This window comes from Hyaena hyaena, unplaced genomic scaffold (assembly GCF_003009895.1).
Source record: "Hyaena hyaena isolate Hyena2069 unplaced genomic scaffold, ASM300989v1 scaffold_296, whole genome shotgun sequence".
NCBI lineage: Eukaryota > Metazoa > Chordata > Mammalia > Carnivora > Hyaenidae > Hyaena > Hyaena hyaena.
Window position 1 is genome coordinate 383,399 of NW_024080931.1, and position 22,757 is coordinate 406,155.

At 58.3% G+C, this 22,757-nt stretch overlaps 1 protein-coding gene across 5 annotated transcripts in view; it reads left to right on the plus strand.

Moving 5' to 3' along the window:
* Positions 1 to 22,757, plus strand: part of PTPRS (protein tyrosine phosphatase receptor type S) — a 66,029-nt gene that overhangs the window by 23,224 nt on the left and 20,048 nt on the right. For 4 of the 5 annotated variants that reach the window (XM_039247557.1, XM_039247559.1, XM_039247558.1 and 1 more), the window contains 5 exons: positions 2,237 to 2,347; positions 13,198 to 13,467; positions 14,736 to 15,317; positions 15,990 to 16,123; positions 16,357 to 16,501. In XM_039247557.1, the coding sequence (XP_039103488.1) occupies positions 2,237 to 2,347; positions 13,198 to 13,467; positions 14,736 to 15,317; positions 15,990 to 16,123; positions 16,357 to 16,501 (1,242 nt within the window). Of the gene's footprint in view, positions 1 to 2,236; positions 2,348 to 13,197; positions 13,468 to 14,735; positions 15,318 to 15,989; positions 16,124 to 16,356; positions 16,502 to 21,358; positions 21,665 to 22,757 lie in introns of all 5 variants that reach the window. The other variant, XM_039247556.1, reaches the window with a different exon arrangement.

A 22,757-nucleotide genomic window follows, 5' to 3' on the forward strand; every position in this document is an offset into this window, starting at 1 on the left:
CGCCCAGTGTCTGTTCAGTCTCCGTGTCTGTGTCGCTGTGTGTGGCTGTGGGGCCGAGTGTGGCCACCTGGCTCCAAGGGAAGGGGCCGTGCCTCCCACGCCCCTCAGTTTGTGATCACTGCTCCGTACGCAGACCTCGTCTCCAGCCTCAGTCTTCCCTTCTCTAAAATGAGCACGCAGAGGGGGCCTTCTGACTCCACAGCTCCTTCTGAACAGAGGGTCCCACCCAAGGGAGCAGAGGAAGAGGCAGTCTCAAAGGCCACCCCCCCTCCCCCAAGTGCTGACTAGAATGGCCTAGAATAGGCCTGGGTCAGAGCCCTAGGGAAGACTCAACATCTAGTCCTGACTTTGCCATGAAATGCTGTGTGACCTGGGACAGGCTCCCTGCCCTCTCTGGGCTTCCACAGTATTTCATGCCTGCCTGCCTCCCCAGAGCCCTGAAGCTGGGGAAAAGTAGGAAGTGTGAAATGGGAGAAGATTCTGTATCCATAGCCCCCCAAAAAATCCGGGGGCCTCATTTGTGGGCGCTCCTCATTTCCTTGCGAAAACCGTGAACAAAACTGGGTAGAGGGGTCTCCTGGGAGCTTGGACTGGATTTTTGGGCTCTTGGTGCCAAGGACGCTGATGCCTGGGATTCAGACACCCTTGGAGATAATTCATTTGCCTTTAATTCACTCGTGGCCAATAAGCGTTTGGGTCCAGACCCGTGATTCAGGCATTCGTGGAGATGTCCACCCTGTGTCATTCAGTTATGAAAACAAAACCTTTGACCCAGGCCTTTGATTTCAGACATACTTGTGGAAACCTCTGCCTAGTTTTTACTGACTCCCGGGCATTCGGGTAGTTTATGGAGGCCTGCGATTTTCTACGTACTTAAAGGTGTTTGCTCAGCTTCATTTCCTCGTGAAAATGAGGATTCGGCCCAGACTTGTGTTTTCAGATCTCCTCGGGGAGACATTAGCCTCCTTCTGATTGACTCATGGGCACCGCAGTGTTTGGTCGAGGTCCCTGCTTTCGTACATCCTTGAGAAGTTTCGTTCCTTTTAGTACATTGATGGGGAGTTACGTATCTTGATCTGGGCCTGTGATTTCAAACGTAGGGGAAATCAGCCTTATTTCCTACACTCCTAGGCATCACGGCCCTTCACGGCCTGTGATGTTCAGGACACTTGAGAAAACTGGCCTCTTGAAACTTTTATTCACTCACAACCAACAAATTCTTTGATCCTGTGAGTCGTGTGATTTTTCAAACACACGTGTGGCGTTTTCGGCCTCGATGTGCGGGCATTAGGTTTTTCACGGGGGCCTCTTGATTTCAAACACTTGGCAAGTTTCCCCATTAACCCACCGGTACAGTGGACTTGGGTCTAGGACCGTAACTGCAAACATCCTTGAGGAAGTTCATTTCATTACTCGCCAGGCTGCTGGACCCAGGCCTGTGATTTTAAAACCGGTGGGTGAATTCAGCTTGCTTAGATTTATTGAGGGGAATCCACGGGGGACATTCAAGCTCGTTTTCAATTAGTTTCAGGTAGAGAAGGCTTTTGATCCAGGCTGTTGATTTCAAACACACTTGATGTATATTAGTCTCCACATCCTTTGCCTTAGCTGATGTGAGAGGTGACCCAGTCCTAAGGTTCAGTTAAAGAAATACAGCCTTGTCTCTCTGCACAGGCACCGCAGGCTCCGAGACCTGTCGTTTCAAACACACCTGAGGAACCTAGGCCCGTGTTCATTTACTCATGGGCACTGCTTAAACCAGCAGAGCACCACCAGCTTCCTGAACTTGCACTTTTCCTGCGATCGCCCCTTAGGCCCCGGGGTCTTTCAGACGACTGCTGTGGGTTATGAATGCCAGTTCGGTCCCCCCTCCCCCCCACCCCTGCGTGGAGAGCATCACTCACTTTTGCAAACATACCTCCACGGCTCAGAACTCCCTAGCTTCGTAGGTAAACCTGGCAGTCGTTGAGGAAGCACCAGCCCCGCGTCCACCTGCTTTCCCAGCCAGGGTGGAAGGTTTGCAGCCGAGCGCGGGTGCTGCAGCCGGTGTCGGTCTAGGCCTCGGGTGGGTGGAGACGAGTAGCCCCGCTCCGGCTCCTAGGCTAACTCCTCTCTTGTGTCTGCCTCTCTGGCCCAGACAGAGCAAGAGACAGGCCGCACAGGGCTCTGGGGCAGGCGGCCCGGCCTGTGCCCAGACCGCCCCTGACTGGCCAGTCTTTCTCCCCTCCCCCCACAGGGGCCCTGCAGATCGAGAGCAGTGAGGAGACGGACCAAGGCAAATACGAGTGCGTGGCCACCAACAGTGCCGGCGTGCGTTACTCGTCGCCCGCCAACCTCTACGTGCGAGGTAGGGAACGCCGCATCCAGGTCAAAGGCAGGGACCCGTCCTCTCCTGCCCCCCTTCCCTCCCTGGGCTGGCAGCCTCCGGGCTCCCCTGTTCCCTGCAGACCCGAGCAGGAGGGCCTCTCCCCCCCGCACCCCCTGCTCACGGCAGGACTTCGGGTGAGGGGGGCATCCCTCTCTGGGCCTCAGTTTCCTTACCGCTCAAACGGGGGGCAGCCAACGCCCCCACCCCCGTGCCTGTGACGGACACCCCGTGGGCTGCAGGGCTTGGTGGAGAGGCAGGAGGGAAGGGGGCGGGGCCGGGGGGGTCAGTCTTGGGCCCACAGGGCCGGGGAGCCTGCAGGCCTCTGCCCCGCCCCCCGCCCGCCTGCCCGCCTCCCCCCCAGTCGGCTTCTGTGGTGTGTCGTGCCTGCCCTTTGCTGTGTGCTTGCTTTGCTTCTCCAGGCTCCGTGGCCTCCCGTAGCCCCCGCCCCCCCTCCCCCTGCTTCACACCCCGCCCCTCCCCCCAGCGCCCTCCAGCCGAGAGCCGGGGAGGGGTCTTTGAGGTCCCCCCCCCCCCCCCCCGCCGGCCCCTGCACCTTCGGGCGTCCGTCCCAGAGCCCGGTGCTCTTTGTCTCCTAGCTACCCCAGGGAAGACCTCCTTTCTGCCCCAGTGAGGCCACGGCCACGGCCACGGCCGCGGCAGGCACGTAGGCCTGGGGCTCGGCGCCCCCGTCAGGCCGCGGCAGGCACGGCACGCCCGCCCCAGGAGGCCCTGGGGAGCGTCAGCCCGGACTTCCTCCTGGGTCCCTTGGTGTCCCCTCAGAGGCGCCGGGGAGGGGGGGGGGTCCCCCTGTCCCCAGGGGCCTTGGTCGTCCACCCCTCTTATGCCCCCCGCGTTGGTTCTCTTCCGTTCTTTCAGAAATTTTAATCTGCTTCCTCCACCGTTTGCCCTTCGCCCTTTCCCGCCTCCCGGTGGCTGTTTCTGATCTGATTTCCTGGTAGAAACAGCCGCTTCTGCCGGCACTCAGGGCCCCGTTCAAGCCCCGGGGCTGCCCATGGGCTCTGCAGGCGTGGCCGCATCCACGCTCCTCCCGGCCTCAGTTTCCCCCTTTGGAGGCACCAAGCCCCCACCGTCCTCGAGCCGGGAGGCTGGGCTGCTCCTCCCTCCCCCCACCCCCTCCCCCCTTGGTCCCCACCAAGCACAGCCCCCCCCCCCCCCCACTGACCCCCAAGCAGCTCCTCGGTTCTGCACCCTGGGTTTTACATCTTGTCTCTGAGGAGGCGGCCGCATGGGGGGTGGGCACGGGGCCGGGGGAGCGAGGGCGGGGAGGGGGCACCCCAGGCCACTGCCGCGGCACCTCCGGTGAGTTATAGCGCATCCACGACTCCAACCGACTGGTCTCCATCTGACCTGCTTATTATTTCTCTGCCAACACCTGGGAACGGGGTTTGTACGTCTGGCAGCGGGTTCGAGGAGAGCGTGGACAGCATTATGGGGCGGGGAGGGGGGGCTTCTAGTGAGGGTGAGACGAGGGAGGGGGACCCCCGTGTCCTCAGCTCCCCCGGAGGTGGGTCCCCAGCTCAAGCCTCTTATCTTTTGGGGGTCCAGCCTCCCGATCTTTGCCTGGGCCTCAGACGCTCCAGAATTGAAATAAAAAAAAAAGAAAAGAAAAGAAAAAAAATCGTGGAGAACAAATGTAGTTTTTATGTGGCAAGAAAAGAAAAAAGGTCATTGCTGTTCTTTTTTATTTTTTAATTTTAATTTTTTTTTTTTGGTTTAAAGAAAAAACAACAAACGATTGCAGCTTTTAGCCTTGGGAAGTCCTCTTTTTACTCTCTGTATCTCCCCTATTTTTTCTCTTCTTCCCATGTCATTGTGTTCTGCATCAAACCCCCTTTACATCCCTCAGAGCTTCGAGAAGGTTGGTGTGTTTTTTTCTTTTTTACTTTCTTTACCCACATTTTTACATTCTGAAAGTGACACGCACACACACGAGATGCACACGGACACGCACGCACACGCGCACACACACCGACACGCACACAGAGAAAAAAAAAGACGGAATACGAATCGTAAGCGCAAAGCGAACAAAACAAAACCGCCAAGCGAGAGCAAAAACCCAGAAAGACACGAAAATCTCAGCCGCGCCCAGCCCGGCCTAGGGCCGGCCGCACACATGCGATGCTTGCATTGTGGTCGCCTCTATGCATCCGTTGGTAATGTTGTTGCTAAGTTTTTTGCACTCCTCGTCGTCATGGTAACGGGCCTGATGCATGCTGGGAGAATGTAAAAATTTCTCTGCATGCCACTCTTGTCGGTTTGGTTTGGTGAATTCCCAGCGCCTTCTGTTGGAGTGTTTTTCGTCTCCCGTTCTGTTTCTTTTCTTCTCCTTTGGTTTTTTTCGTATTTTCTTTCTTTCCTTTGAATTTCAGTATTATTACTATTATTTTGGTTTTGTTCTGTTCTTGGGGGGGAAAAAACCGATCCGTTCGTTTTTTTTTCCCCCTTCCATCCCCGTTCAGCCCGTCCCCTTCTTACCCCCAGAGCGTTTCGTCTTTGGTTCTGTCTCGTGTTTCCGTGCTATTTGGTTTCGGTTTTCTTGGGCTGAGCTGTTCTGTGGTTGTTCTCCAAATGCATTGTGATTTCAAAGCCAGTGTTCCTGTCCCAGCTACCAGCCGGGAGGGCAGTAGGGGTCCCACAGCTGGGATGCTGGGGCAGAAAGTGACCGCCCGGGCTCAAGGGGCACAAGGGAAGTGGCATAACAGACAGATGGGGGGGGGAGGTGAGGGGAGAGCGGCCCAATTTGCCTGGCCTCGCTGGACAGCCCCCTTTTACCCAGAGCTGGCGCCCTCAGCCCCACACTGCAGCCATGTTGGAAGGGGGCTCAAGCAGGCACGTTCCCATCTCTCTGCCTCAGCATGAGACCACCTTCCCCCTCTCCCAGATGACCCGGAAGACAGGCATTTGAAGCGCAGCTAAATGGGCCACCAGCACTTTGAGATCTTGTTCAGGATGTTAACAGGCCACGTGTGAGAAGTGGTTGCCTTAAATTGGATTGTTCTCCCAAAATGACACGTGCTTGGCACATAGGCAGTGCTCAGGATGGCAGCCGGTTTGGTGACATTCGCATCCTGGCTGGGCACAAATACAAAACTGCCCATCAGAGAACGTAGCGACTTTGGTAGAAATACTTAGCCAGTTGTCCTGCCCTTCGGTGCTATGCCTCCGCCTCTCAGGCAGTGTTGGCTGCTTCCTCCACTCCCCTAGGCTCTGGGCCCAGTCACAGACTTCATGTCCAGCAACACAGCATGGTCACTTTCTGAGCACCCAAGCATCAGAACTGTGGAATTCTGGAGAATCCCAGGGGAACTTTGGATATAGCCTCTCCCCCCACCTCTGCCTCCCCTGCTCTCCCACTGCCTGCCTCTCCCTCTCCCTCTCTCTCTTTCTCGCTCTCTCTTTCTCTCTGTCTCTGCCTCCCCCAGTGTCTCTCTCACTCCTGCAAACCTTCAGAGATACACGCTTCCTTCTTCTCCCTCCCCAGAGAAAGGCAAGCCCTTGAGAATACTACTCCAACCCCAAATAAATTCATTTAGATTTCTAGTCCCCCCCCGACCGCTGCCTGCCCAGCAGTGTAAGTGGTAGTTGAGAGAAGAGGCCAGCCTGTTGGGGGTCACCATTTTTTCCTCTCTTGTCCCTCCCCTCCCTTCCCCAAACTCCCACTTACTGTGAAGTTCACGGCCAAGTTGGCCAGAGGACGTCAGATGCAGTGAGAGGAGATTCAGGTCTCCTGTCTCCTTGTTGACCCAGTGCAAACGCTGCCAGGCCGACCCTTAGGGGAGCTCAAAAAATAGAGGAGAGGGTCTCCCAGCCCCTCCACCAAAGCTGGGTTCCAGTGAATTCAAACCAACGGGTGGCTGAGGGTCTTGGGCTCTGGCCAACCCAGATTCAAAGCCTGCCTCTGCCCCTCCCTGACTGTGTGACCTCGGGCTACTCAGCCTGATCGCTTGGGATCCCATTGATCTGAACTAGGAGGAGTCCATTGAGCTAATTAAATGCTCAAGTGTCCTGTGTCGTGCGAGGCACATAAATCACTAGTGGGATGGCTGTAGAGCTAAAGGGTTCGAGCGGACGATCTGAGCAGGTCACTTCCCTTCCTTGGGGACCCCACTTGCCCCACTGAGTACTTCACAGATCCACTGTGTGGCGAAGGCGGCCAGGGTAAAGTGCTTTGAAAAGAATTGCAGGGCAGGACCCAGTTCATGTGCTCAGATCTCATTTTTCACCCGTGCCTTTCTGAACCCATCCCACGATTTCATTCTCTCCCGGTTCTAACCCAGTTCCCGTGAGATCAGTAGCCCGCCTAGCGCCATGTCTTTCATCTCGCCCCCGTCACTCTCCCAGGGCCTTCGGGGGCCGCCCCACTTGGGAGCTAAGCTACCCTTGTGGAGAAGCACCAGCCCACAGAAGGGTTGGGCCGCCTGGCACGCTTTGCCCTGAAAGCTACAAGCTGTTACATTGTTGCCAGCGCAGAGCTAGCCGCAAGGATTCAGTACCCCCCCCCAACCTAATTCCCTTCGTTCACTGCGGCTTCTGCTGACCCTGGGTGGTTACAGGGATGCGATAGTCAGACCATGCCCTTCTCTTGAAATGGATCTCTGACCTACAAAGACCTAAATCCAGACCAAGCCCCCCCCCTTTTTTTTTTAATACAGCCAGCCAGAACCTACCCCCCTCCCCACCCCGGGGAAAGCTGCAGCTGAGGCTTTTGACGAGGTGGGAAGGTGATCAGAGACGTTCTCGCTGGCTGTTAATTTTCTCGTTTGTCTCTTTAACATCGGGCTTTAAGGGATCGCTTAGCGGCTAAGGTGGTGTCTTTAGCACTTGGTCCAGCAACATAGATTCATTGACCCCGTGGTGCACAGGACCCAGTTAAATGGTGTGCCACCCCCTGGTGCTGTGAGAGCTTCGTGGGGTTGGGGAAGATCGGCTCACCCTCCAGGGGCTTAGGATACCTTTAGGGTTGGAGAGGACGTCAGATGGGGCTGGGATCATTTAATGACAGGTCTTGAACACTGAGCTCAGAAACTAGGACTCGATGCCCAGTGCCAGTGGGGGTTCTGGATTGCCCCGATTTCCCGTGTTCTGTGATCCGCTCCCCAAGCCTTTCCAGGATGAAACCATAGCATGGAATTTTATGGGACAAATTGTTTTTAACGTTCCATTTCTAGCACCCAAGCCGTGTGATTGGTGGATGTGACCCCTAGGTGTTTTCCTGACCTCCTGGATCTTCCCCCCAGCCCCCCTGAAAGAGGAATAGATACAGATATCGATCTGGAGGCTCCCTGAACTTCCCATATTGCCAGGAAGATTCCCACTGGGGTGTGTTGAGCTCCCCAGTTCCTGCTGATCACCCCTGGCCATGCCTCCCCCCTCCCCTGCCCCCGACAGGACCCAGCCCTTCTCATCCCACCCTCATCCCAAGGGGAGAGGGGGTGCCAGGGTGGGGGAGGCCGACTTTCCTCTGTTTGGGTTGGGCGGGCGGCAAGGAGGGGGCGTTCCGCAGGAACACTGAGCTCTCGAACCTCTCGCCTGCTGCCTGCCTCATACCCTTTGCATCGCTGTTTCCTCTGTTTTGACGGGGGGGGAGGGGGGGATGGAGTGAGGGGAATATTAGATTACACCTTGTCGTCTGGAAAGCCCTCCGTCTCTGCCGGCCGCAGCGAGGGGTGGCAAGGAAGTCATCCAATTGGCGAGATGTCATCCCATTTTCTACTAGAACCAAAAAGAAAAAAAACAAAACAAGACAAAAGCGGGGGAGAGAGGGTACTAAAAAAAGGAAAAAAGATCAACATCGACAGTACAGCAAAAACTTGCAGCTAAAAGTGCATAACAACTTGCCGAGGCCGCTGGGCAGCCCGTGGGCCGAGGTCCAGCCAGGTCCCTCTGGGCCTTGCACGCTGTCTTCATGGCAGAGGGAGCTGGTGGTGGGAGGGAGGAGGCAGGATTGTGCCAAGCGCGTAGAGCAGGAAGATGCCCAAGGCAGGCCACGGGGCAGCACCCCCGCTCCCTGGGCCACAGGCTGGGGTGCCACGGAAGGGGCTGAGAAACCGGCTTGGGAATTAGACTCGGACCCCCTCCCTTCCCCGGACAGGTGTAATCTAAGCTTTAGTAAACCCGTGGAGGCTGCGAAACTCCTTGGCATCTCTCCCCCACCCTCCCCACCCGCATCCTCATTTTGGAGTCTGGAGGAGCCGTCCAGAAGCTTCTCCTACCCCAAAATGCCAGGCAGAGCTCCCCCCTCCCCCCACCCCCCCTTGGAGCTGCGGCTTGCCGAATCGTTGAGATGTCTGACACTGTCGAGTTCCCTACCTAGTGCTTCAACCAGATCACCTCACTTTTGAGTTTTCCCTCCCCCCTCCCCCCTTCTCCCCTGAACTCCCGCCCCCCCCCTTTTTGGTTTTTGAGTTTTCTGCCTCTTCCTGCCTGGGGGAGGGGTCGTCTCCCGGTTGCTTTGACGGTTTTTGAGTTGTTTTTCCATGTGAATCGGGGTTTGAAGCGACCCACCCCCCCCAACCCGCCACCCCCCACCGCCCACCCTCCTGACCCCCTCACCCATGCGGGTCCCCCCCGCTGGGACCCCCGGCTACTCGGTGGCGAGAAGAGCTGGAAACGAGAACCAGCTGGAGCGTGCTGAGGACCAAGGCTGGTGTGGTCCCCTTATAACCTTCCTGGACCCTCCATTCAGGTCGGTAATTGGGGGCGGGGGTCCCGCGGGGCCACCCCGTCCTGTGGGCTCTGCCCACGTTACTTTCTAACCCGCACCTCAAGCTTGCAGCCAGGGGTGGAGAGATGTCGCGGGTGGGTGTCAGCACCAAACTGGGCAGAACACAGCGTCAGCCATGCCACCCTTGCTGGCTGGGAGGTTGCCCAGAGGCCTCCTGAGACCCCCCCCCCCCCGGGGGTTCTGAGCCATCTCGTGCCAGTGGGCAGGGTCCTCCCCGAACTCGTGGCAAACCAGCCCTCTTCCTACACGGCGCACCCCCAGAGGCAGATGCAGTGGATGAGAAAGCAAGTAGGCAAAGCTGCTTAGCCGTCAGCCTTTGTAGCACATTGGCAGATCCATTTAACTGATGGCTGCCGGCCATGTTCGGGATCGTGACCACGAAAGTCACTATTGTTGATCAACGCCCTTCTGCATTTAGCTGATTTATAATTAAAAACCTCATACAGCAGGTGTTTTATGTTTTCAAGATATATGCTTTGTCCTTGCCTCTGAGAAAAGTTAGAGGTACCTTCCAAATCTCGCCAAGGGGAGATAGTTTAAGATGAGGTCAGATGTGAATGGGGTCTTTGGGGCAAGATATTGAGCCTTATACAGAAATAAACGTGGCTCATATTTAACCTTTAAATCGTAAAGCCACCTCTTGCTCCCTTTGATGTTTCCAGTAATCCCTTTCAGTATGGACGTCCCACTAATGGCTTCTGGACGTTTATCATGATGACTGCTGGATAGTATTCAACTGGTGGTCACTGGTTACTGTTCACTTGATTGGAATATATAGGTGACGAGGTACTTTTGCCCTCTTTGCTGTCCCCGGAAGGTAAAGACACATGATTTGAAAGAGCCAGGTGCCAAGAAGGGACACCTGGCATTAATTCTTACTACTTAGGATGGTGAGAGAAGACTCGCTTTACCTGAGAGGCAGAGACCAGGTATACCTGGCTTGGAGCTCTGGTCCCGCCAGTCCCTCTGTGTCTTCCAGCTAACCTTGCCACTTGCTGAGCCTCCACCCCCTCGTCCACAGAGTGGGCTGTAAAGCTGTCTGCCTACCACAGAGTTGGAAGAGATAAAATGAGATGGGGATTCAGTAGAAATTCTGTTCCCTTTTTAACCAATTCATCCCAAACCTTCTTGAGGTTGAGAATCTAGTTGATCTTCCCCCACCCCCCATCCTGGAAGGCCAGAAGGGACCTTCACAGGCCCCTCGCCCAGGCTGAGCACCTTCTATGTGCTGGGGCATGCCTTCGTCAACTTAACGACCTCCTCGGCATGTCCCCAATTACCTCCATTCCATAGACGGAGAAACTGAGGCTCTGGGAGGATGAGGGACCTGCCCAAGGCCACACGGCTTATTCAGCTCCATCGGCTCTCCCACCTCTGCCTGGAGAGGTTTTCTGGGAGATTCTGAGGTCGTGAGGGATGGATTGCCTGGCTGTGTGATCAGTGAGTCTGTGATCAGGGCTGCTGGTCGAGCCCTGACCGGGGCCGTGGTGTCCCGAGAAGCGGGGCTGGGTTGGTTTGCCCCGAAGGGTCTTTGCGAGGATCTCACTCCGTGGCGGCCTCGAAGCCTCGGCCGCGGCTCCTGGGTGTCGGGTGGGCAGGCCAGACCCTGTGTTCTGCCGGGGGCCGGGGCACCTCCCTGGGGAAGCCACAGCCCTCCTCCCTTTCAGACCCCGATTTTCAGCCCCACACTCATTCCATGTTTTTTTTTTGGTTTTGTTTTGTTTTTGGTTTTTTTTCTTTCTTGCTTTGGGGTGTTTTGTTTCCTTTCGGAGGGTGGTTTGTTTTTTTTTTTTTCTTTTTTTGGTTCAGTTGGGTTTTTGGTTTGGTTTTTAGGTTTTTTCTTTTGAGGTTTTTTTTTTCCTTTTATCCGCTTTGTTTTTTCATTTGTTTCTCCTGGTTTTGTTTTGGACGTCGATGCCGTTTTCTGTCCTTGATTAATTAGCTCCCCCACGCTCATCCCCCATCATGTTCTGTTTCCATGACAACGCAGCGTCGGGCATCCCACTCGCGCCTCGCTGTGGATGCCGGCGGCTGGCCGGGACCGCGCCCGCTGGCTGGCCAGGCCCCATTCTCCCCCGACGCCCCCCACCCTCCACCAGCCCTGCCGGAACGCCGCCCCCCATCTCCGCGGCCCGCCCCTCCCCCGGTCCGTCTGCATGGCCCCTCTGTCCCCCCGCCCCCGCACCCCACCCCTCCCTCCAGCGATACTTCTTCTTCCTCCATCCTGTCTCCAACGTGACACTGGACGTTTCGTGGGGCTTCCTTTTCTGAAGGGTGCCGCTGCTTCGCCCTGCTGCCCCCCACCCCGCCCCCCACGGCGCTCCCCTCTCCTCTCTGCCTCCATCTGGGTTCAGGGAGCAGGGGTTGGGATTTCCAGCTCGGAACCCGGGGCTGGAAGAGCGGGAACTGGTGCCCTGGAGCCCCTCCCTCTGTTAGGGCGAGTCAGGCCCCCGACAGCCACCCTCCGCCAGTGGCAGGTGAATCAGGCAGGGCGGGGTGTCAGAAGTCACCCGCTGGCCCCTTGAGCCTCCAGTCTGTCATCTCTCTAGTTTGAGACAAGACTCCCCGACCCACCCGAGGCTGGGGACCCACCCGTGTGGCTTGAGGTCCCGAGAGTTTTTAGCCGCGGACAACCTCTTCCTGGCTCGAGCGATCTGCCCAAGTCCTTCCCCCTGGCAGCCAGTTACGGGTCTTCTGTGGAGCAGCTACGCCTTTCTAGAAGTCCAGGTCCCCGCGAGCGGCCGGCCCCGCCCCCTGCCCCACCCCAACCCCAAAACCTGCCCAACTTCCGAAAATGGAGCCCCCGAAATGCTTCCTGCCGCCTTCAGGGTCTGTGACATGGGGACAGAAGGCCGCACCTGCTTTCCCGCGAGAAACGCACAGAACGCGCCCCTGTCCTCTCTACATTCAAGCTCGTTCCCTCGTTTTATTATTATTATTATTGTTATTAATATCCTATTTATTATTCTGCCAGGGCCGTGATGTGACAATGTGACATGTCACATTGGGTCACATCCGCTAGAATTAATATGCAGCATTGAAGTGGGCCCCCCCTCTCTGGGCCTTTCTTCCTCTTCTGTCTCTCCCATGCCTCCTCTCTCGTCTCTGGCACCCACGGATGTGCACCGATGGCCCCCGAAAGCAGGCTTCTTCCTCGCATCACCTGTCTGTCTGTCCCTTCTGCCTCTTTCCCTCTCCCTCTCTCTCTCTCTCCTTCTCTCTCTCCCTCTCCCTTTTCCTCTCTCTCCCTCTCTCTTTCTCCCTCTCCTCTCAACCAGCCTATTTTGCATGCCGTTTGTGACTCTGAGAGCTGCATCTATCAATGGAAACTTGTCAGATCCGACAGAAGCTTTTAGAAGGGTTTCTATACCCCAAAACCACAAAAATTTCATTAGAGTTTCTCATCTTTTCCTTGAGGGCCCCCCCAGGGAAGTGGGCAGGGCCCCTGAGTCACCAGAGGGGACGAGGGTGGGGGGCCAAGGTCTTGGCCCCCTCTGCCTCCTGGCGCCGCCGGTCTCCGTGACCTCCCCGCTGCCCAGCGTCCCCAGAGCCCCTCCCCCCACCCCCGTACCTGCAGCCAGAAGCTTCCAAAGCTCCCCGCTTGGGAGAGCGGGCGGAGGGGCTGCTCCCCGAAGCCACATCTGTCAGCAAAGATGAGAAACAGCTGATAAATTTTTGTGTCCGTAACTGTGCTGTGACCAGTGGCTCTGGTCACTGAAACCTGTTGCTATGGAATAGCGCTTCATGTCTCTTATTATATATCGGTATCTCTCTCTATATTGTTTGTGGAGTACCTTCCTTTGAAGTTTTGGTTTCTTTGTGTTGGAATTTGCTTTTTTAATTTGATTTTTTTTTTAGTTTCTTTTCATTTGGAAGAAAAAAAAAATTTCTGCTGGGGGGAAGGGAACAGCCCTGTTTATATTTAAATTGTTTTCCGCTTTTTTTTTCTTTTTTTCTTTCTTTCCTTCCTTCCTTCCTTTCTTTCTTTCTTCCTGCTTTTCTTTCTTCCCCCCACCTCGCATCCCGTCTCCTCACCACCCACCCTGCGCATCTCTCCCTCCTCCCGCCCGCTGCCCACCCCCAGTCCGCCGCGTGGCTCCGCGATTCTCCATCTTGCCCATGAGCCACGAGATCATGCCAGGCGGCAACGTGAACATCACCTGCGTGGCCGTGGGCTCGCCCATGCCGTACGTCAAGTGGATGCAGGGGGCCGAGGACCTGACGCCCGAAGATGACATGCCCGTGGGGCGGAACGTGCTGGAACTCACAGACGTCAAGGACTCCGCCAACTACACCTGCGTGGCCATGTCCAGCCTGGGCGTCATCGAGGCCGTGGCCCAGATCACGGTGAAATGTAAGCGGGGCCCGTGGGGGCGCGGGAAGGCGGGTGTTCCCTGGACCCCGGGCACAGGGAAACCTCTGTGTTCCCGTTCCGGGTTTGGGCACTCGTGGCTGGGAAGGGGGCGCTTGTTTTGTGCATAGATATCTACGAGCAGAGAGTCCAATGTGTGACATGTACAGGCAGATGACGGGGACCTTGTTCGGACCCCCCGCCCCGAGTTAAGGGTCTCACCTTCCAGAAAAGTTACGTCAGAGAAAGATTAAAAGTTGAACGGGAACGAGCCAGAGGAAGGTAGAGAACGGTTCCAAGGAAAGTGAACAGCCTGTGCAGGCTCAGAGAGGAGGAGCTGGGACAGGGGGCCACTGGGTCTCCCGAGATGGCAAGTTTGTGGTGAGAGTCCGAGGAAGGCGCCCCCAGATATTTTCCTAGCTTCAGAACAGGGGCTACCAGACTACAGCCCGCAGGCCGAATCTGGCCCTCCACTTGTTTTTATAAATAAAGTTTTATTGGCACATCACCACACCCATTCATCCATGCCTCGTCTGCAGCCGCTTTCCGGCTACAGGAGCAGAGCTGAGTGGTCCCCACAGACCAGCCAGCGTGCAGAGCTGGAAATGGTTACTGTGCGGAGTCTGCCAAGCCCTGTCCTCAGGCCACGGGAACCGCCCATCTCAGCTGGCTTGTTGGCTGTTGTGCTGAGGGAATGAACTTCTCCTGGGGCCTGTGTGGTGTAAGACCTTGGGGCAAGTGGGAGGCAGAGTGACAATTCTCTGGGTGCCAGGAGCACACTTGTGAAGAAAGCTCTGGTACCCGCTAAGAACCGGGCCGGGTCCCTATAGCCGGGGCGGTGCGGAAAGCTTTCAGGCATGAGAAGGAGCTGGCCGTGTGGCCCTCTGGGGCTGGAGCATTCCCGGTACAAGGAACAGTAAGTGTGCCATGGGAACAGATGGTGTGGCTGAGCAGAGTTAACCGCACACACAGGGCACCAACAATTGCACCAGTAAATGTTTTTACAAAGAGCAAATTTTTTGCTTTAAGTCTGTATTTTCAGCTTTCTGGGCCGTCTGGTCTCTGCTTCGGCCCTTGGGCTCTGCCCCTGTAGTGCGAAAGGAGTCCTTTGCCATACGTAGGGGTGGCCGTAGTCCAATAAAACTTTACTGGTAAGAATAGCTGCCGGTCCTCCACGCTGCCGTAGACCAGGAGATGCCTGCGGTCATTGCTGAGGAAGCCAAGTCCCCGCAGCCGGCGTGTGTGACCGGCCTCCCCCGCCCTCCCCCCAGCTCTCCCCAAAGCCCCGGGGACGCCCGTGGTGACCGAGAACACAGCCACCAGCATCACCATCACGTGGGACTCCGGCAACCCAGACCCGGTGTCCTACTACGTCATCGAGTATAAATCCAAGAGCCAGGACGGGCCGTACCAGATCAAGGAGGACATCACCACCACGCGCTACAGCATCGGGGGCCTGAGCCCCAACTCCGAGTACGAGATCTGGGTGTCGGCCGTGAACTCCATCGGCCAGGGGCCCCCCAGCGAGTCGGTGGTGACGCGCACGGGCGAGCAGGCGCCGGCCAGCGCGCCGCGGAACGTGCAGGCCCGCATGCTCAGCGCCACCACCATGATCATCCAGTGGGAGGAGCCGGTGGAGCCCAACGGCCTGATCCGCGGCTACCGCGTCTACTACACCATGGAGCCCGAGCACCCCGTGGGCAACTGGCAGAAGCACAACGTGGACGACAGCCTGCTGACCACGGTGGGCAGCCTGCTGGAGGACGAGACGTACACGGTGCGCGTGCTGGCCTTCACCTCCGTGGGCGACGGGCCGCTCTCGGACCCCATCCAGGTCAAGACGCAGCAGGGAGGTGAGGTGCCGGGGGAGGCGTGGCTTCTGCGGGGACGCGGGTGGGGGCGGCGCGCGCGGAAGCCGCAAGGGGGCGCCCGCGGGGCTGCGCCGGGACCTCCGGCCCGTCCAGTGGGCGGCGAGCTGCGCTCCTCACCGGGTTCCCATCATCCGCCCAAAGGCCGCGGCCGCCGGGCGGGGTGGGGGTGGGGCGTCCGGGGCCCGCCGGGTTCCCGTCTTTTCCTCGCGGGCTCGGGCTTCAGAACCTCAAGTCCCAAAAAGACCCAGCGGCTGCCGCCGCAGAGCGGACACGGGACGAGGGTCCGCGCTTCGAGATGTCGTCTCAATTTCTGTCATTTACTGTTGGGGAGGTAGAGAGAACAGTGGTGTGATTTGAAAACGAGGGTGCCCCCCCCCGAGTGTTTTTTTCCACTGGAAACAGAGAGGGTGGGGAAATTGATATTGTCAGGGGGCTCCTGGGAAAATAAGAGAACTAAGAACAGCGGAGAACATTCCAGAAGCATCTGGAACAGGATCGAGCAGCCTTGCCTTCAGGGCGGTGCTGAGCGTCATGGGGCTCTTCTTGGGAGCCTGGGGACACGCCCGGCGGGTTGGGGACCCTGTGGAGTGGACCCTTCCCAGCCACACCCCCCCCCAACTTCTCCGCTACTTCTCCCCCCCTCCCCCCACGCAGTGCCCGGCCAGCCCATGAACTTCAGGGCCGAGGCCAAGTCGGAGACGAGCATCGGGCTCTCGTGGAGCCCCCCACGGCAGGAGAGCATCATCAAGTACGAGCTCCTGTTCCGGGAAGGCGACCACGGCAGAGAGGTACTGGGCACCCGGCGCAGGCGCACGCGAGGGGTGGGCAGGGCGCCCTCGGGTCTCGCTGACTCGGTGTCTCTCTCCCCTGCTCTCGGCCCGCCTGCCTGCGTGGCGGGCTACTTCTCCATCTCTCCTGCGTCCCTGTCCCTCCCTCTCCTTCCCTCTGCCCTGCTTTCTGCTCTTCTCTCTGACTCGCTGATGTCTCTGTCTCTGTGTCTCCGCCCGCCACGCGCCCCCAGGTGGGGAGGACCTTCGACCCGGCCACAGCATTCGTGGTGGATGACCTCAAACCCAACACGGAGTACGCCTTCCGCCTGGCGGCGCGCTCCCCGCAGGGTCTGGGCGCCTTCACGGCCGCGGTGCGCCAGCGCACACTGCAGTCCAGTAGGTGTCTCGCAGAGCCGCCCTTCCCCGCGGGGGGCCCCGGCCCAGCCGCCGCAGCGGGTGGGGGGCGCCCGGCCTCGCACGTGCGCACCCGCGAGGCGCTGGGGGTTCCCACTGGGTCCGGCTCCCTGGGCCTGGAGCCCTGGGGCGGCCGAGGTTCGCCCCGAGGTCGGGGGCCGCCGTCCGCTGCACCCGCTCCCGCACCTGGGCCCCGGACACAGGCGTTCGGGGGGGCTGTGAGCGGCCGTGCCACCCGCACCCCAGCGTTCCCGGAGAGCGCCGTGCGCACATGGCCCTGCCCCCCAGGCAGGGCCCCCCACTGCCAAGGGCCAGAGCAGGAGGGGAGGGGTGGGCAGGCCCCAGACAGGTTTTTCTGTTCCCGTGGCTCTTTGCTGTGCCCACCCTGCCTCGCGGTCACGGACAAGTCATCCTTTGGCCAGAACAGTGCAGCCGACAGCTGGCTCGGGGCCACACTGTGGTCCTCGCTGCCCCTCCTGGCCTGCTCTGAGCTCAGGGCCTCCACAGGCCCCTGACCCTGCCGTCTCCCTGCCTCCCCTCCTCCCCCTGCCCTTCCTCCGTGCTCAGCCTAGCCCACCGTGGCCTCCGCTGCCGTGGCCCTCCCCCCTCCCCTCCCCCTTCTCAGTCAGTCTCAGCGCTCCGCCCCAGGCCCTGTTCCGGAAGCAGCCTCCATGTCCAAACCGCCAAGTTTGAACAGGGGGTCACGGGTCAGTCGCGGGGGACAGCGGCGTGGGCCTGGGTGTCTGAGCCGCTGCAGACACGGGCCTTGGAGACGCGGCACCCCTGCCCCCCCAGCCCCCTTCCCTCCTCCCCACCACTCCCCACCCCGAGCCGGGCCGAGCGCTCTGCAGCTCCCAGCCGTCTGGGCGTGTGTGTGCGTGAGGCGATCAGTGAGGGTGTCCTGTGGCGGGGCGGCCACGTGAGGGACCGGCCCAGGTGCCACCAAGGTGAGTACGCGCTGGTCTCAAGCAGGTTCACAAAGACGGCCCACCCTGCGTGCCCCCAGCCTGTGCCCGCGGCCCCCAGCAGCTCTGCGCTGCACGTGGCCCACGGCCCACACTCAGCCCCCATGGCCAAGGGCCATTTCTGTGCCCAGAAATGGCGAATCTGGAACTCCCCACCCCCCAAGCCCGTCTGTGGGACTGTCACCCCTGCCCCCCCCCCAGGATGTCACGCAGGTTGGGCCGGATTGTGAAGGAGGCGGCCTCTGGTCGTCAGGAAAGCGGCTTTGGCCCAGCCACGCGAGCCTCTGGGGCGGCCCAGGACAGGGAGTGGGAGAGAAGGGACTCCCCGCTTCTCGGCCAAGACGGGTGGGGCCCGAGAGAACTGACAGCAAGACTCAGGGCCAGGCGTACCCCCCCCACCCCCGGGGACTGCGGGCTTCTTAGGCTGAACTCAAGGGTAGGTGGAGGCCAGACCACTCAGCCGTGGGTCTCCCCACACCGTCTCACCTTTCCGCCTCGTCGGCGCCAGTCCGGAACCACAGCGTGCCCACACTGGGGGCCGGGGCAGGGCTTGGGCCCGCTGCGTCCGGAGACCCACCCAGAGCTCGGTCTGGCCTTGTAGGTCAGCACTCCGCCACTCCCTCCCTCGTAAGAAAGTCTTATAAGTTAGCGGTTGAAGAGTGGAAGGTAGGTAACCAGACTGGGAGTTTTCTGGAAGGCGTCTTTCTTTCTTTTATTATGGTTTTTCTCATCATCATCGCCATCACCGTTGTTTCTTATTTTATTATGATTTTGGTTTTATTTTTCCTCCCCCTTTCTCAGCGAATCCATTCCTTCTGGCACATTCCTTGGTTGGTTTTCCCACCCCTGCCTGATTCCCCCAGGCACTTTTGGTTGGGGTGGCTGGTCAAGAAATGGGGGGAGGGCCCCAAGTGTCCGATATCAGAGGAAGGAACTCCGGGATTTCACTTTAAGGGAGACCGGAGGGTCAGCCTAGTTGAAGTTAGCCAGCGTCCAGGCTGTCTGGTAGCCTGATGTCTTTGAGGACATGTCCCACCTCTGGGTGGCCCTGGCATGCGGTATGCACGTCACCAGTACCCTCTGAACACGTGCTCAGGGAAGAAATGGGGCCGCCGTGATGGTAGGCTCTACATGCCTTGCCATGAAGCAGAGCCAGTGACCTCTCTGGGCCTCCGTGTAGGCAAGGAGAATTCTGGAGTCACGAGCAATTGAGGCAGGGTGGCTCCAGCCGTCCTCAGCTGGCCCGTATGGATAAGGACATGTGCCGAGGTCCGAATCCCCTTCTTTAAGTCAAGAACAATCCCTGGACAACAGCAGAGCCCAGGTTTAAATACCGGCTCTTACCACATGCCCTTGGGAAGGCAGCTTGCTGTTTCCGGGCCTCAGTTGCCCCATCCGTAAAGTGAGAGGTGATCTGTGAAAAGTCCGCAGGGTAGGTGGGGTGTGGCACTCGGGGGGTGCACAACCTGTGATTCTAGAAAAGCAGGCAGGTGGCCTTTGACACTGAGGATTCCACCCCCTCCCCTACCCCCCCGGAACATGGCCTGAGGCTGGAGGGGGCTGGTTCCCGCCACTTGTGGTGTCTTGAGAATTGAATGGATGATCAGGGGGACACATTTTGGGTGTAAAGGGCCTAGGGTGTGTGGTGTCCAGAAGATGCACAGACCATGAGCCTGTCTCCCAGTAGACCCACCTCAGATGGGGACTTCCTGTTTCTCCAGACAAGCCCTTAACACGCACAGTAGGTGCTTAACATGTGGGGACTGTCCCTGCTATTTAGCAAAGCCCTTAGCGCACTGCCTGGCACACAGTAGGTGCTTCATAAATGCTCTTTTAACTTGAAACGTGGATTGGCGTGGCACGAGGCCCTTAACTGGCACTCTCCAAAGGGAAGCTTTTAGCCATTTGCAATAGGCTTACCCTGGTGTCACACACACAGTAGGACCCCAAGCGTGGGGCCGTGATCGTAGTTCCATGAAATCCCTGGCAGAATGCCTCGTATACAGTAAGTGCTCAATAAGTGGCCTTTAAAGAGGTTGGCCTGGCTCTAGGCACATAGTAGGTGCTCAGATAGGAGCCATCGTCAGTGTGACAGGACCTGGCGTGGTTTGGGGTACACCCGCTTTGCTCAGAACGTGAAGCACCACAGAACCTTGGACACTGTGTGCACATAGTAGGTGCTTGAGAAGGAAAAACTCCCATTTATGTATAAGGCCCTTAGCACACACTTGGCACGCAGTAGGTGCTTAATAAGTGAGAACTCTTAATGTTCTACAAGGCCCGGAGTGCAGTGCTTTACACACTGTAGGTGTTGAGTAGCTGGGAACTGAGGCTGTGTTTTCAGGAAAGCCCCCAGCCCAGTGCCTGGCACGTAGTAGGTGCTCATCCTGTGGGGACTAGTACCGTTATCTGCTAAAGCCCCCAGCCCAGTGCCTGGCACATAGTAGGTGCTCATCCTGTGGGGACTAGTACTATTATCTGCTAAAGCCTAGCCCAGTGCCTGGCACGTAGTAGGTGCCACATACTATTGTCATCTTTAGAGGGCGGTTACGATGCCCATAGTAGGTGCCCAATAAATAAGACTTGCTGTTTGTCTGTAATGGACTTAGTGTGGTGCTAGGCACATAGTAGGGGCTCCACACAGAAGAGCTATGATGCATGAAGACCTCGGCACCAGTAGTTGCCTAATTTGGGCTGTAAAGCCTGGAGCCGGCGCCAACATGAGGTGTGTCCAGCTAACAGGCGCTCGTGTTACTACTCTCCAGAGCCCTCCACGTGCTGACCGGCAAACAGTAGGTGCTCAAGATGCACACGTTTTGTCTTCAAGTGAGGCCGAGAGGGTGGTCCTTGTTGACATAAGCCCTTGGGTGGCCTCTGGGGCCCTGGTTGAAACAGGTCTTCAGTACGTTAGCCTGTGAAGCTCTTAGAAAAAAAATTTTTTTAATTATTTGTTTTGAGAGATAGAAGGAGGCGCAGGGGGGTGGAAAGAGAATCCCAAGCAGGCTCTGCGCTGTCAGCACAGACCCTGATGTGGGGCTCAAACCTACAAACTGTGAGATCATGACCTGAGCCAAAGTCAAGAGTCGGATTCCTAACCGAGCCCCAAATGAGCACCCCCAGGAGCCCCAAACCTATGAAGCACTTAACACTGCCTAGCATACAGTAGGTGCCCGATAAGTGGGACTTGTACTGCTTTTACACTGGCAGTGCTATTCCCCTGGCACACAGTAGGTGTGCAGTAAATATACGTATTGCCTGTTATCCCATACAGCTCAGCGCTATGCCTTGCACACAGTAGGTGCTGATAACATGGGGCTTTTACTGCTGTTGCCAGGCATGGCCCTGGCACCTGGTATCAGTGCAGCAAACTCATATTTATTGTTGCTCTGTCCCTGCGCTGTGCCTGGCACATAGTACGTGTTATTAAAGAAGTATTTTAGTGCCCTCCTATCCTTGGTGCCATGTGTGGCATACAGTAGGTGCTCTATAAGTGCCTTCACTGTTACTCTGTGATGCCCCTGGTACCCACCTAGTATATGATAGGTGCCTCGGGCTTGGGGCTTATGTTGCTGTTCCGCACACACACACACCTCCCTGGGGACCGTGGCTGCCCACCCCCAGGCCCTCCATGTCGGGCAGGTGCAGCTCGCAGCGCAGCGTTCTTGGCCAGCCCTCCCGGCCCCACCCCACCCGTCCATCTCACCCTTGGTTGACACCCACTTCTTTTGGGTTCGATTTCTCTTTGGTTTGGTTCTGTTTTGTTTGTTATCATCTTCTGTTTTATTTTTCTCTTCCCCATCTTTTGTTTCCCCGCCCCCCTCCCCGCCCATCCCGCCTCCCCTCCCCGCCCCCACGTTCTTCCCCCCCCCAATAGAACCGTCAGCCCCCCCTCAAGACGTTAAATGTGTCAGCACGCGCTCCACGGCCATTTTGGTAAGTTGGCGCCCACCGCCGCCGGAAACGCACAACGGGGCCCTGGTGAGCTATAGCATCCGCTACCGACCGCTGGGCTCGGAGGATCCGCAACCCAAGGAGGTGAACGGCATTCCCCCGACCGCCACTCAGATCCTGCTGGAGGCGCTGGACAAGTGGACGGAGTATCGCATCACGGCTGTCGCTCACACAGAGGTGGGACCAGGGCCCGAGAGCTCGCCCGTGGTCGTCCGCACCGACGAGGACGGTAAGCACCGGCCCCGGCCCCGCGGGCCCCGCCTGCCCCCTCCGCCTGGGCGCCTTCGGTCACTGCGAAGCTGGGCTGCCTGGTGGTCGGAAGGCAGAAGCTGCAATGTTAGGGGGAGGCATGAAGCAAGCAGCCTCCCCAAGGACCCCCGGGCTCCTTGACCCTGGACTTCTCGGCCCCAGACCGGCCGGGCAGTATGGCGGCCCTGTATTTGGGCCCAGTCAGTGTGGCGGCCCCGTATTTGGGTCCAGTGGCAGAAAAACCTGGACACAGTGCTGCGAACAGCCCGTGGCACTTACAGCAACCTTATTATGGTCCTTGACCCTAGAAACGTAGCTTTTAGATCCTTGGGATAAGATGGGATATGCAGCGTCCTTGGTCTAAGCCATCCGTCGGGCAAGGAGGTAGGGCTGTGGGTGCTGGTGGTGGTGTTAACAGCCGGCTTCTGGGGCACGGAGACCGACGTGTAGCCACGGCCGACTTCCGTGGCCTAAACGTTCCTGCCATGGCAGATTTCTAGCTAGAAGGTTGGCGGCTGCCCAGTGAGGCAAGGCTCCGGCCTGGAGGCAGCTGGGCCCCGGGAGGGATGTGTGAAGCCAGCAGCTGCTCTGATAAGACTGCAGCTCCTTGGTGTCAGGAATCCGGCAGAGCCCCAGCCTGAAAGGTTGGGTCCGCAGCCCCCCCCCACTTAGGTCTGCAGAGTGGGGAAGAAATGAGCCCCAGACCTTGGGGTGTGGCAGGATGGGGAGGGCCCTCCTCTGTGGGGCTGGCTGCCCCTGGGTGCCGTCCCAGCTTTGCCTCTTACCTAACCCTGTAATCAAGGCCCCAGTTGCTACATCTGTAAAATGGGAATAAGAGTCCTGCCTCCAAGGGACGCTGTCAGGATGGAAGAGACTGTGGGTGAAGCCCGGGCCACTCAGGTCACGTGGCCCTCAGCAGGTGGCTTAGGCTCTGGGGCGCCTCCGCTGCCCATCCGTAAGCGGGGCAGCCACCGGGCCCCCTCCCCTGTGGGAGCCGTGAAGGAGGCATGGCCTCCGGGCTGGTGGTGAACCGGCAGCCACTTGGCACCCCGGCATCGGGCATTGGTGCTGCC